The sequence below is a fragment of the Pteropus vampyrus genome, unplaced genomic scaffold, assembly GCF_000151845.1.
Source record: "Pteropus vampyrus isolate Shadow unplaced genomic scaffold, Pvam_2.0 Scaffold313, whole genome shotgun sequence".
In the NCBI taxonomy this organism is placed as follows: Eukaryota; Metazoa; Chordata; class Mammalia; order Chiroptera; family Pteropodidae; genus Pteropus; species Pteropus vampyrus.
The window spans coordinates 118,821-133,253 of record NW_011889094.1 but is presented as its reverse complement, the minus strand read 5'-3'; the positions used below and the strand labels follow the sequence as shown (position 1 = coordinate 133,253).

The window sequence follows — 14,433 nt, the reverse complement described above, 5'->3', positions numbered from 1 at the left end:
TTAGTGAATGGGAAAAGGTCTTTGATGTGCTCCGTTTCCAGTGTTCTCAATTTTTTGTGTGTAGATTCAAGTTTCCTTTAGTTTTATCTTTCTTCATTTGAAGAACTCGCTTTTACATTTCTTCTGCTCGTTTTATTTCCCTGAGTTTTTTTCCTGAAAATACCTTTATTTCAGAAGTAGTTTTGCTAGATATAGAATTTTAGGTATTTTTTTGTTCAGCACTTTAAAGATGTCATCATGTTTTCTCTGGCTTGTATTGTCTCTCATGAGATGACAGGGGTCCTTCGTGCTGTTGTTCCCCACATGTAATGGGTGTTTTTCTCAGGCCATCTGTAAGATTTTCTCCTGATCACTGGTTTTCAGCATTTGTTGAAGCTGAGCTCAGGAGTGGCTTGCTCTGTGTTTGTTCCTATTGGGATTCTTGAGCTTTTTAGATCTGTGAGTTTCTATTTCCTATCAAATTTCAAAAAAAAAAAATTATTTCATCAAATACTGTTTTCTGTCTCCATCTCTCCCACTTCCCACTCTGGGCCTCCAGTTACACACGTGGTGTCCCTTGGCTGCCGAGGCTGGTTTTAAGCATTTTTTCTCTCTATGTGCTTCAATTTGGGTAGTTCCTGTTGCTGTTTTCAAGTTTAGTGAGCCTTTCTTCCATACCATCTAATCTGCCTTTAACTCATCCAGTGAAATTATCATTTCAGATATTGTATTTCTCAGCCATTTTTTAAAATCTTCCATTTTTTTCTTCCTTGTCTTTATGTTTTCCTTAAATCCTTAAATTTATTCACAGTAGCTGTTTTCAAGTCCTTTGTACTAATCCCACCCGTGCCATCTCTGGCCTTGTCTGTCTGTTGACTTTTCTCCTCGTCCAGGCCCACATGTTTCTGGTTATTCTCATGTGTGGTGTTTTACGATCTTACGCTAGAAGGTTTGGATACTATGAAGAGTGCTGGCTTTTGTTTCTACCTGGTCCTTTCTGGACTTGCCTGAAGCTTTAGTGCGGTGGGTCTGTAGGAACTTCCGCTCTGAGCTGGAGGCCCTGCTCCTAAGGCTAAGCCTGCTTGGCTGTCACCTGAGTCCCAGATGCTTCATGAGGGCTCTGCACTCTGGCCGCTGGCACTCCGCTGGCTTGGATGCCTGTGCAGGCCCCAGTGGCAGGTCAGCAGGGCTCCCCATTTGTCTTGCCTGATTTCACTGAGTCTTGCCCTGGACTTGTAGAGCTCAGTCCTCAACCAGGACTTCGGGGGCACGCCTTGCAGATTCCAGAGCCCTGTCTGCACAGTGCCAGCTCTCTGGTGTTCTGCCCTGTCGGCCTAGCTGCCACGACAGCCTTGTCCTGCAGACTCTGTCTCCTCATCTCAGACGGTCTCTCTTCTAGGCTCTCCCTCCCTGGACTGTGGCCTGCACAGCGCCTCTAGGCAGAAAACTGGGATGAGGACTGTCCAGCGTGAGGTTGCAGCGGCCTCAGAAGTTTGTCCAGCTCGAGAGCTGTCGGTGGTGGGAGGGCTGGTGAGCAGCACCCCGTGTTGGCCATCCTCGGCTGTCCCCTGGAATTCTAGGTGCTAGCGTGACTCTTGTTCCTTTTTTGGTGACTTTTTTTTTCCTCTTGGGATGTTTTCAGATATTCTGTTCATTCTCTGTGTCCACAAATGCGTCTCCCCTTTGTTGTCTCTGGGTTCTGTTACTGGCGCTGCTAGGGGACGTTCCAGGTTGTCCTGGGTTGACATTCTGTGCTTCCTCATCTTCCCATGCTTCGCTTGCTTTGCTCTCCGTTATAGGAACATTTCCCCGCTCGTTCTCAGTGCTCACGGGAAAGGGTCCCTTCTTCCTCACCCTGCGGCCACTGCCCTGCCGCCCCGCAAGAGTGCACCACCTGTCTGCTCTGTGGAAGCTCGGCCCGTCCACCAGCTCCTCCCTGACGGTCACGTTCCTGCCAAAGCCCTCGGCGTGGTGACCGTCTTCCTCCCTGCTGGCCTCCATGAGAGGGCGTCCTCAGAGCGGGCTTTGGCCCTTTGGCTCCCAGGCCGTCTCATTCCCTTGCCTTGCTTTAAGAACTGTATCCACATTGTTGACAAATACGACATTCATTTCTCTGGCCCAGCCACTCTTTTGATCAATTCTGTGCATCACTTAAGCACTTAAAAAGAAACTCCTTCAGGTTTCCCTGTTACCTTGTCAAAAGTAAGTTCCTCTCTGAAATCGCCGTGTGCTTTTTGCCCCGCAGCCCGCCGCAGTCTGTACCTGCACGCGTAGCCCTTGTTCGCGTAGCCCTTGTCCTCTGGGCCCTCCTCCCTGCGAGGCTGTGGCCGAGCTGGCGGGGGCTGCACTTAGGTGAGCGATTAGGCGATTGGTAGGTGTTTATTGAGCGTATGTTTTAAATACTACCTTTTCGGGACTATTTGCATTTGGCAAGGTGTTCCTTGGAAAGGGGCCCTCGAATGCGCATTTCAGACGCAGGCAGGGTGGAGAGACGCTGTCTCCAAGCACAGTCTGACTGGCAAGAGGGAGCCTGCTCGTTTAAGGTGAGATTTAGAAGCAGAGGTGCTTTTAGCTGTGTGGTGTAGACTCTGAGCTCTAGAGCCAGGCTCTTCCCCTAGTGCACCTGTGGACCCGAGGGGTCGTGCCAGGTCACGGGCACTGCGTTGGTACCTTGATACCTCAGAGCCCTAGTTACGGGTACCCTTTGGATAGCTGACCTGCAGGACACTCCGAGTCACCTGTTTATGTTGGAGTGGTGGGGTGATACCACCGTCACATGCATCTTCTGGTCGAATCCGTGGTATTGGGATGGCTGAGTGGTGTCGTGGCCCAAAGTGGGGAGCAGTCCTGAGATCGCTCTCCCTTAGCCCCTCATGCCATTTTACCTGATTATGTCTCTGGTGTTTAGTGCCCCTAGTGATAATCTTCGCTGAAATCACTATGAAACCTTTTGAATTTTAGGCAATAGAAGGAACTCAGAAAGATGCCAGGGAAGAGCCTGCTCTGCCCTCCTGCCCATGTCGGTAGTCGATGGCCCCACGGCAGTGCCCTGTGGACGGACGGCAGCCCTTGGCAGCCCTCGGCAGCCAGAGCGAGCCGGCCGGTCCCATTGTCTCCTCACTCTAATCCAGCAGATGTCCTGGGAGTCCCAGTGGGGCCCGGGGGCGGCTGACAGTCTTGTGATGGGGTGGTCAGCCCTGCAAGTAAATAGTCACTGTCCAGTCAGGGTGGCGAAGGGGAATTTTCACTCAAAAGGCTAATCAGCTCTCTGTTCTGCTTCTGTAGATATGCGTGCTGCATGGGCTGTACTCAAAATTGACTAAAGACTCATCTTCCCTTTTGCTTGTTCTAAGCAACAGATGTAACTGCCTGTGCCCCCCAGCAACTCCCGCGCTCTGTAACCCTCCGAGGACAAGTTAACCAATCGGCCCATGCCATATGTATATATGTGTATGTGTGTGTGTGTGTGTATATATATATATATATATCTGTCCTTATGGTTCTGTGGTATTTTTATGTATTTATGTTCTATATTATTTTTTAAAATTTGTTTCTAGCTTTATTGAAATATAACAGTTCATATTTGCATTGTACAGTTCACTGAGTTTTTTCTATTATAGTTGGCATACAATAATATTTTAGTTTCGATTGTACAGCATAGTGATTAGAAATCTATATAATTCACAAAGTGACCCCCTAAATCTAGTATCCCTCTTCCCCCTCACACATTTATTACATCATTGACTATTTTCTTTATGCTACGCTTTCTATCTCCATGTCTGTTTCTTAATTATCCATTTGTACTTCTTAATCCCTTTGCCCTGTTTCAAATTCCCCCCAACCCCTCTTTCTGTCTAGTAGCCCTCAAAATATCTTCTGTATCTATGAGTTTATTTCTAGTTTTGTTGTTCTTATTGTTTATTTTGTTCTTTAGAATCCACATGTACGCGAAGTCATGTGATCTTTGTCTTTGTCTGTCTGACCATGTCACTCAGCGCAGGACCCTCTAGGTCCATCAAGGGCGTATCTTTTCCCACCCCCGTCCTTTTGCTGTGTGTCTTTCAATCTGAGTGATTCTCTTGTGGGCAGCATGCGTAAAGCTCTTGTTTTCTCATCCATTCAGCCACTCTGTCTTTTGGTCGGAGCACTTAATTCTTTTCCATTTGAGCTACTCGTTGATAGGAATGTAGTTCTTACCGTTCTTTATTCCTGTTTTTGATACATGCTTTTGCTTCTTAAAGAAGTCCCTCCAACATTTTCTGTAGTACTGGCTTGGTGTTGATAATTTCTTTAGCTTATTTTTGTCTGGGACGCTCTTTATCTGTCCTTTGACTCTAAATGGTAGCTTTGCTGGATAAAGTGTTCTTGGTTGTAGATCCTGGGTTTTCATCACATCAAATATTTTATTGCCAAGCCCTTCTGTCCTACATGGTTTCTTTTGAAAAATCAGCTGCCAGTCTTACGGGCGGGCGCTCCCTTGTAGGTAACTTAACTGCTTTTCTCTTGCTGCTTTTAAGATTCTCTCTTTGTATTTAACCTTTGGTATTTTAATTATAATGTGTCTTGGTGTGGGCCTCTTTGTGTTCCTTTTTCTTGGGACTCTGAGCTTCCTGGGGTTTTATGTCTATTTCCTTCACTAGTTGAGGGGAGTTTTCCATCATTATTTCTTCAAATAGCTCTTCAACGTCTCGTTTTCCTTCAGGTACCTCTATGACATGGATATTTTTACCTTTAATAGTGTCTCATAGGCTCCTTAAGTTATTACTATAGTCTTGGCTTCTTTCTCCTTGCCGTTCTGATTGAGCGTCCTTGGCTTCCTCACCCTCCATATCGATAATTTGATCCTCTTCTTCTTCCACTCTGTTGATTTCCTTTTATATACTCTTCTCAGATAATGTGTTCTTCATTTCTGACCGGTTCCCTTTTATAATTTCCATTTCCATTTTTCTATTTATCTCTTCTTTAAAGTTCTCACTGAGTTCATCTGCTCTCCCCCTAAGTTCATTGAGCATCTTTGTAACCAGTGTTTTGAACTCTGCGTCTGTGAGATTGCTCGTCTCCATTGTTCCTGGATCTCTGTTCTGTTCACTCATATGGTTTCTGCTTCTTTGTCTTCCCATCTTGGCTGCCTTTCTGTGTCTGTTTCTATGTACTAAGCAAAGCTCCTAAGTCTCCCGGTCTTATTAGCATGGGTTTGTGTGGTAGGTGTCCAGTGGCACAGTCCTGAGAGGGGTTCAGCTGCAGGCCAAATTTAGCCCAAGCCTGTGCCCCTCCAGGGCCACCTGTTAAGATTCAGCAAGCAATCCACAGATGCTGTGCTGATAGTTGCCTCAAAAGGCCACACCAGAAAGCAAGGCCAACTGCCACCAGTGTGAGTCTTGGAGTTGGCCCAGCAAAGAGCACTGGTCTTGCCGAGGACAAAAAACTGGATGTGGCTTGGGTGGGGCCCAGATATAGTTTTTAAAAAGCCAGCGGGGTTGTTCCTGAACCTGAAAATCCCAGTAACTGAGAGGTTAAAGTCCACGTTGCTTCTCCATCCTCTGTCCCCTGCCCTGCGCACTCCCACAGACCTGCAGGTCATGCGAGAGGGGTCGGCCCTCCCGGGAGTTTGTGTTCAGATGATCCAGTCAGTGTTTGCGGGGAGGGTGGGAGTGTGGACAAGTGCACAGGTGTGCTCCTAGGAAACCATCTTAGTTCTGTGTAGGAGACTTTACAAAGTGGAATTATGTGTCTGTCCTTTGGGAATAGCACAAGAACAGGCTTGATTGTTATTTTTCTGTTTCCACATATAATGTTACAGCTTGAAAGAGAGAGTGAAACTAGCATTTACTCCAGTTTTTACTTTGCTTTTTGAATTCAAGAGGCCAACAGATCGAAAGTTCCAGAAAGAAAGTCAGCCTCTTCTGTTTTTTTTGATATATAGGCATTTAAGATTATTTTGTTTTAGTTCAGACAAACTGAATTATTGCAACATTCTGCTATAATTTCAAAGTGCATGCCAGATTGAAACATCTGAAACGATGTGGTGCCCAGAGAATGTGCCAAACTCTAGGATTTTCCACCAAATTTGTTTTTGTTTTGAGAAGATCTCAGGTAGTGCTGGCGTCTGTCTGTAGGAGGGCTAATTTGGATTAAAAGTGAAAATGACACCATCTGAATGTTTAGCTTTGGCTAGAAGTGTTGGCTGGATTGCCACACTTACGATCTGTGGACATGGACAACATTTTGTAACCCCTGAATGCTGCCCTCTGCCCCTATGGTGATCAAAGAGGGCACAGTGAGGTCTGTTAAGCTGCTTGTCCCCGGCGCCCAGTGACGCAGAGGGAGAGTGGGACTCAGGAGTCTCTGCAGGTTCACTCTGCGTCCGGTCTCGTTTCATCCTCCTTGACTTGCCTCCGCCTCAGAGAAAGTAGCTATTGTCAGGTCTCATCTTTTGCCGAGTCCTTCACGATGCCAGTAAAACTCCATTTAGGGAGTGAAACCGCACACCAGCGAGTCTGGTCGAACTTTCGCCTCTGGCTCGTTAGTGTCCCGCGTGAAGATGAGGCGTTGCCGCGTCCGGGCTGTGCAGTGAGTCATGTGAGCGCTGCGCCGTGCGAGCACGATCCACTCTTGTTATGTGACCGCTTGTGGTCAGTGAAACTCCTGCCAGCCTGTGCCAGCGGGCATCGTGGACCCTATGGCACTGGGTTCCTCGGGCTGCTCCTCCCTCCGGAGTGCTGCTGAGTCACTGACTCCTGGGTGGCATTGCTCTTGGAACACTTGTCCAGAGCCTGACTTCCATGGTCTTAACCAGAGAGGAGATAACAGAACGTCTACGTGGTGTTTTCTCAGAGGGCACCAGTGGCCATCACTAAAGTCTCTTCAGTTTATTTGTATTTTAGTGTTACAACTCATTGAGAAGTCAGCTCTAAACTCTGTGTCGCGAGCAGCTTTAGAGGAAAAGGGATCGTTTCTACATTTATGGCTTAAAACGCAGTTCAAAGATGTCCTGTGATTTCCTAGGGGGCCACGTCAGGCTGGGTGGTGGAGATGGCCAAGAGCCCTTACCGTGAGTGACTGAGCCTTTGGCAGGAGAGTCTGCTCCCACACTGAGATAGCGATTCGGGACACTGCACACTCAGTAGACTGTTTTTAATGTCATGAAAACCTAGGCCAAGGCCAAGAGGAGGTGGACTTCTTGCTCAAACAACTGTAAGAATACTGCTCAGATCTCTTTCCTTCCCTTCCTCGGCTTGTGTACACATGAGATGTGGGCCAAGCTGCGTTTGCTCATTAAACCTACAGCTCACATACCTGCCTTGGGCCTGGGTGGAGAAGTTGCGGTTCTTGCCAGGGGCCCACAGCAGGTGGAGCAGGGAGACGAATCCTGGGGAGCATGGGGGTGTCCCACCCTAGAGAGCAGGGACTGATACCTGCACCGAGAGAGAAGGCAAAGAGGGGTGGCCACATGCCATCCAGGGAGGTGGCCTCAGAGGGGGAGGGTTAAGGTGGGGAGGAGAGGGTTCAGACCGGAGGGTGCCATGTCTAGACAGGGGGTGAGGAGAGGCGTGGGGAGGGGTGGACCCTGTGCGAGCAGGGGCCTGGTCAGGGTGCACTCGGAGCCCCACCCCAGAGCTGTGAGTCAAACTGTGCCCCAGGTTACTGTTCGAGTACCCAGGCTGTCCTGCCAGCCCACCCCAGAGTGAGCAGTCCCTCAGGTGGAAGGGTGGGTCCTCTCAGGGGCCTTGGAGGCGAGAACTCACTGTGCTCGCCGGCTTGAAATTGGTCCCTGGCCAAATTGCGTCTGTGACTGTGTTGGCTGGTGATGAATGTTGACGTTCAGCGCACCTACTGACCGGCTGTCTTTACTCAGGTGGCGCCAGCGGCGGCCCCGTCGTCCGGGAGTGGTTCGTGCACTCTGGGAACCCGCTGAGGCACCCGGACCTCGTCAGGCCCCTGCCGATGAACGTTCCAGGTACAGACATCCCCGCTGTGTCCACGGTGCCACAGTCCAGCGGTGGCTTCACTGTGGAGACGCTGTAGTTCTCATTCGCCCCTGGGCTGGAGGAAGGCCCCTGTCCCTAAGGTGTGACATGGCGGGAGGGGCGATCACAGCTCCCTGCCGCGCTTGGCCATATGGGTGTGGGGCTGGGGGTCCTCCCGGGCGGGCAGGCAGCCCTAAGGGGACCGTGGTCCACTCGGAGCCGCCGCCGCCCCCCTGGCCACCGCCGCCTCCTTCGTTGGCAGAGCCCAGCCCGGAGGGTCACAGCTGTCTCTTCCGTGCCCCTGCCTGGCTCACTTATCCCTTTGAGCCCCACATCCCTGGCAGGACCATAGCGTGTGCGTGACCTTTGCCCGCTGGGTCTTCCAAAACATTGGCTGTCCATCTTAGGGCTTTTCAGCGCCTAGCAGTGCACGCAGGACTGTAGGTGTCACAGCCTGGGCACCCTCAGCCTTCTCAGAGGCTTGGTGACAGTGGCAGCGAGAACAGGCTGGCACCCAGTCAGGGGGTGCTGCTCTTCTGTTCCCCAGCCTTCCGTCACATGGTTCTTGGAAGCGTGTTACCTGCTGTGTCTTACCTGGGTCTGCGAGCCCATGTCATCCGGCCTTGCCCCGGCAGGGGTGAACGGTGGGCCACAAGCGCTGTGACGGTTTGTTCAGGGACCGTCACGTCCACACTGCTGCTCTGCTTGGTTCTGAGTGTACTGCGTGCATCTCGTTATGTTGTCCCCAAATGCTTACATGAGGCAGATGAGGCGAGGGGACTTCTCCGGCGTCGGCCGCGGTGCGCTGGCCTCTCAGCCGTGCTCACAGAGGCGCTGGCCGCAGGGCTGGCTGCTGCGTTCTGAAATGCAGTTGTACTTGGGGGGCAGGACCGTGCGTTACTTTTATTTCCTTTATGTGTTTCTATTTTTTTGCCATGAGTGATTTCGATACTCAGAAAAAAATATTTTTCAAATACTTTAGGTTGTTTGAAAGAGCTGCGATGACGGAGTAGGCGTCACTCACCCTAGAGCAGGGGCCGGCGCCCTCCTGTACAGGTCAGGTGCGAACACTGCGGGCTGCAGGCTCAGACGCCTCTGCTGCAGCTGCTCCGCTCTGAAGGCGCGAGGAGCCCCCGCCCGCCGTGCGCACGTGAGCGCAGCGGCTCCAGCGACGCTGCGTTCGAGACGCCGAAATCGCAGCTTCGTGCCGTTTTCTCATACCGTAGAGTATTCTTTCGGTTTTTTCAACCATTTTAAAATGTGAAAACCGTTTATGGGCTGTACAAAAACAGGCAGTGAGCTGGCGGGCGGGACCTGGCCACAGGCGGCCGTTTGCTGGCCCCGCAAGACGAGCGCTTTCTCGAAACGTCTGCCTCCTGCGGTCGTCCTGGAGTGACAGCTCTGTCTGAAGACCAGCTCCGTAGACTTTTCTTTCTGCCATTTACCTTCAGCATTTTCTTTCTTTCAAGAGAAAAATAATTTTTCTCCAAAATAAATATTGAAAGAGTATTCTTGGTGGAGGGAATATTTCAGCCATTTCAGAAATGCAAGTGATTTTTGCTGGATTGTGTCCCCTCCGCTGGTGGGAAGTACACTACTGAGTACGCTCAGTGGCGTCGTGAGCGACATTAGGGAGAGGAGAGTCGCTTAATTCCGACACCGGTGGGTTTCGCTTCCTGAGTAAACGTGCGGGACGCGTGGACCTCAGCCGTCCTCGCGCTTCGGGCCTGTCCTAGAGCCGAGTGACGGTGCAGGGCACGCTGCCGCCGCCCGGGGTGGGGCCGGCACCTCCACGTGCCGTGCCCTCCTCCACTCTGTGCCATTTGGTGTGATTTACGTAAACGAATGAGGTTTTTCCTTTTCCTTGATTTTAACAACTTAAATGTATGTGTAAAATATGAAAGTGAAACACTAAAAATCATATTTTAGGTATTTCTTTTGTTCATGTAGTTTTAGGGGCATGGGGTCACAGACACCCCGTGTTGAAGCCTCCAGGCCCCACGTCTGGCAGAGCAGGGCACCCGCGGACAGACCCCGGGAAAGTGCACACCTGCCATCTCTGTAGCCGACGCCTTTGCGCGCTGGAGTTTGGGAGCCGCGGGTCGAGGGGAGGGGCAAGCAGGGTGGTGCCTGCGAAACGCGCCCCAAAAGGCATTCTTCACAGTGCAGGGCCCAGCACAGGAAGGAAGACGCCCCCGTTCCCCTCCAGACGCAAAAGCAAGCATGTTTTCAACAACACACGTCTGCCGGCCTCTCGGAGTTTCGTTCACATAAAGCGGGGAGCTCCGTTGGCCTTTGCCTTCTAGTCCCTCTAAGCGGCAGAGCCCCAGGACGTCAGCAAGGGAAGGGCTGGCGCCCCTTGTTCTTCGGTTGTATGACTTGCTAGGGCAGAGAGCAGCGGCGCATGGCTTTCTTTCTCCTCCCCAGGGGGAACGCCCAGTTTGAAAGTCCTGTGGCTGAGCCAGGAGCCCGGAATCCAGGCCCGGCGCATGGACACCCTGCTCGCCTGTTTGGACCTCTCCTCCTCACGGGAAGAGCTGCAGGCGGTCGAGAGCCGCTTCCAGGCGCTGTGCTGCCTCCTGACCTACCTCTTTGTGCAGGTAACCTGCTCCTGGTCGCGAGTCACCCCTCACTGCCAGCCCTCGTCCTCCGTGAGGCGCCATGCTCTGGGACGCAGTCCTGGGCCAGCCCCCATGTCATCGGCATCCTGCACACACTGGTTCTGTGAACTGTGCAGAGCTGACAAGGGTTCCGTGCTGGCGTGTGTTTGAGAAGCCCCTCCTGCGTTTGGACTGAGATTCGCAGGGCACTCACAGGCTTGGGGAGTCTTGCCGGGGAAGAGCCTGCTTTCCAGTTTCTGGGCCGTGGCGGACCCTGCTCCCGTGTCACTGCCTGGGTGGCCGTCACTGCTCCTGGGGTTTGATGTCATCATGAGAAGGTTCCATCCCCTGCTCCATGCTCTGGCGACCCACCTGGACTCCCAGCCTTCCCCTGACAGCTCTTCGTTCTGGGCAGATTACGTCAGCTTTCCTAAGTCTCACTTACTCGTTCGCCTACTGATGTTCACTAAACACTTAACCTTGTGTTCCAGACAGAGAAGGAGCTAATAGCCACTTCCTGAGGTTCCTGGGGCAGCCACGTGCAAAGCACACGAGGGTCACGACCGCCATCTTCGGTCATGTCCCGGGGGCCACAGGCAAAGGCCACATGTTAGGACTCTCCGCGAGTCGGACGGCTTTTTTCATTCTTTTTACACTTGGTTTATATGTGAAAATTATAAAAGCCAATGAAAAGATTCGCCTTTTTAATAGTTTTCCACAGCACGAGTGTTTGGGCACCTCAGTAAAAGAAGGGCTTAAAAGGCCGTCTGCCATGGCCCCCTTTGCCCACGTCCCTTCCCCGGCTGTGTGATTTCAAAATGATTTTCGCCTGGCTGCTGTCGTAACGACAGGGCACCCTTCACAACCGAGAATCTCCCTCCTTAGCCGTCTGGACTTTCTCACGAACCTTCTCAGCCCCTTCAGTCCACCTCGTCCGGCTCTCATCATGGGTCTGTATGGGCTCAGCCATCACATTTTCATTTGCTCGGGACGGAAAGTTACGTGATTCTGGTTTTCCAGCCTGAGTTCACTTTATGAGTAGTTGATGGCCTTACAGAAACTTACTTTTATTGTGGAATTATATTTCCAGAGAACCTTATTTATACTGGCTTTTGCATTCTAAGTGTCCTCTTGGCTCTGCCGTTCCCGCTAGTTCTGCCTTTTGCACTTTGAGAAAATGTGTGGTTCAGGGACTCTCAGAGATTTTGCTGCCTCATTACTGGTTGCACAGGCAGCGGTGTGAACTTTAGGGCTTGTCTTATTGTTTTGAGCGGACCACTTTTCCATTTGCACCAGACTTAGCAAAGTATAAATGAATAGAGGATGGCAAGATTATTTAATATGTAAATGTAAACATACATTTCTTTCGATATTGTTTATTAAACGCGTGTGCATGTATCGCAGGCTCGTATTCTCTTCTATCGTGTGTTGACCTGAGGTGGCTGTGGCTCAGGTTGAGGCTCAGTGGGCATTGGCAAGTGCCAGTGACCCTGAGCTTCCTCACCCGCAAACTAAGTGTGTTTTTCTCAGTGCTGGGAGCCATGAATTGATGCTCCTATGACGTACAGTCAGAATTATCTTTTCCAGCGGGAGTGCTGGGTTGTTGAAGCCACTGAAAGTCACACAGCACAGCTCTGCTCACCTGTTGTTTGTGCAGGTGGCAATCAGTTATTAAAACCACTTCTGGCAGAAAAAATCCCAAACCCCAGACCTGTAGCTTTGCACCTTATGTTTAGTTAAACTTGAGCAAGATACGTGTCAGGAGGGAAACATCCACGTTCACTTTCTTCCTCCTAACGATTGCTTTTTAGACAAAAGTCTCTAGTGAAAGCCAGCATGAGGTTTGACCTTAAAGACACATTTATTGGAACATTTTAAAACTAGAAAACAAATCGACACACCAGCAGTGTTCATCAGATTAAGAAGGTGCTGTGTCATTATGCTCGGGGATAAGTATTCTCTCAGGATCAATAAGGCTAAAAAAGTGCACTTATAAAATTATTGTACTTTTTTATAGTTATGCCTCAGTTGGATGTTTTTATGCGTAATGCAGAATAAAATCACATACTCTCCAATGTACAAACCCGCACCGTGGAAAAGTCGGAGGAGACGCAGGGGACGGTCTGCGTCGCCGTGTCCACCTGGCTTTGTCTCCTGGGCTCACAGGCCCTCTCCCCATTCCCACGGTCCCGAGATCTGGCTGTTCCCCGCTCGTGTCTCCTCGTTTCTCTCCCACTTTTGTTACACCTTTGATTCCACAGAGGATTGGTGGGGTCTCATATTTTGGGGATCCTGATTCCTTTGTGTAAATGACAGCTGTAATGGCAAGTGTCACCTGCGGCTGGTGCAGGCAGTTGTTGACCCCAGCTCGGGCCAGCTGTGGGTGCTCTCTGCAAACCCGAGCGGCCAGCTCTGGAACTTGTGCCTCAGAAGGGCCACCTGTGGTCTCTAAGACCAGGCTCGGTCATGGCGCACGGCTCCTGCCAGGCGTTCTGGAACGCTCTGCGTTCCTAGAGAATGACCAGGCTTCTATGTCCACTGTGGCCTCGGGCACCATGGAGGCTTTGCCCCAGGGACTGGACGGTGGGAAAGAGGCTCCGCTCACCTCCCCCTCCACCACTCTTCTGCTGCCCAGATGGACACGTGCCATGCGTGAGTCTGTGTGAGTCTGCATTTGGTCGTTGCCCAACCCCCCGCCCTCCAGGTCCAGAAGCACTAACGCTGGGCTCTCCCCCTCCCTTTCAGGTGGACACACTCTGCCTGGAGGACCTGCACGCTTTTATCGCTCAGGCCCTGTGCCTCCAAGGAAAATCACTTGGGCAGCTTATGGACTTACAGGTACCGACATGACCAGTTGATTGTCACAGTTCTAAGGACGACCTGGCTGGACCAGAGGGGCAGCATTCCTGTCAGCCTTTGTTTCTCACGACCTGCCGGGTCCATGAAGGCTGTACGGGGGCCTCATAAAGCTGGCGGTGGCCGTCTAGCTGTCTTGGGTCAGCTGGGTCAGCGTGCCAACAAGCACAGCCTCGTGACAGTTTCGGGAAACTTGTGGTTCTTACTGCTGTCTTGATATCCTAGCCATTTGAAGAGAATAGTTCGTTTGACCTTTTACAAACCATGCTGACCTGGGAAAACGTAACGCCTCTTCCTGGTGTTGGCGAACATGCTGTCCCGCCCAGCTCGTCTCTGGGCCTCTCTCCCAACCCAGTGTCTGCTCTCGGACAGCATCCCTCCCTGCGCCTTGCCTGTCGTGGAGTTCAGTAAGGAATGTGACGATGGACACAATGGGGCTCGCCTAGGAGGGCCATGCCCTGCCTTGCCATATTCGGACATTGCCATTCATGAGTGTTTAGTCCCTAATCTCACAAAGTGGCCTGTGCATGCTGATGTCAGCGGCTCTGCATGTTTAGATCCGGTGGTTATTTCCTTTTGGGGGTCTCGGGGCGGGCCAGCTGTTGATGGAAGCTTAAGCCTGCCTTTGACAGGCTGTTGGGTACGATGATGAGTGTATCCATAGCTTCTGGTTTGTTGGATTCGTTTTCATTTATCTTTCTAGTGAAAAAACCAATAGTTTCATTGATGAACAACTTTTAATCTAATTTCAGAACTCTTACGTGCTGGGTCTGAGTCATAAACTTATTCTCATAGCAGTCCAATTAAAACAACAGTGCCAAATTTGTTTTTATTAGCAGTTTTATTGTGTCGTTTTAAAATCTGTTTCTAAAAGTGGATTTTTTTCCTTCCTTTGACAAAATACAACTTTAAAATTTTGAGTCATCAGCTGGTTAATTCTAATTTTTAACACTAGGCTCTAGCCCAGCCATGTGGCACTCGCGTCCCGCCCCGTCAGCCAGCTCCCTTGGCAGGCGGACGCCCGGCTGCTC

General features: G+C 50.9%; 1 protein-coding gene across 15 annotated transcripts in view; it reads left to right on the top strand.

Moving 5' to 3' along the window:
• The window catches only part of FAM120B (family with sequence similarity 120B), a 53,835-nt gene that overhangs the window by 14,368 nt on the left and 25,034 nt on the right, over positions 1 to 14,433 (top strand). For 11 of the 15 annotated variants that reach the window (XR_002776688.1, XM_023521734.1, XM_023521726.1 and 8 more), the window contains 3 exons: positions 7,835 to 7,936; positions 10,374 to 10,546; positions 13,292 to 13,384. Coding sequence is in view for 14 of the 15 variants with exons in the window: in XM_023521726.1 (XP_023377494.1) it covers positions 7,835 to 7,936; positions 10,374 to 10,546; positions 13,292 to 13,384 (368 nt within the window). In the remaining variant the exon portion in view is untranslated. The remainder of the gene's footprint in view (positions 1 to 7,834; positions 7,937 to 10,373; positions 10,547 to 13,291; positions 13,385 to 14,433) is intronic. The other 4 variants (XM_023521730.1, XM_023521729.1, XM_023521733.1 and 1 more) reach the window with 4 other exon arrangements.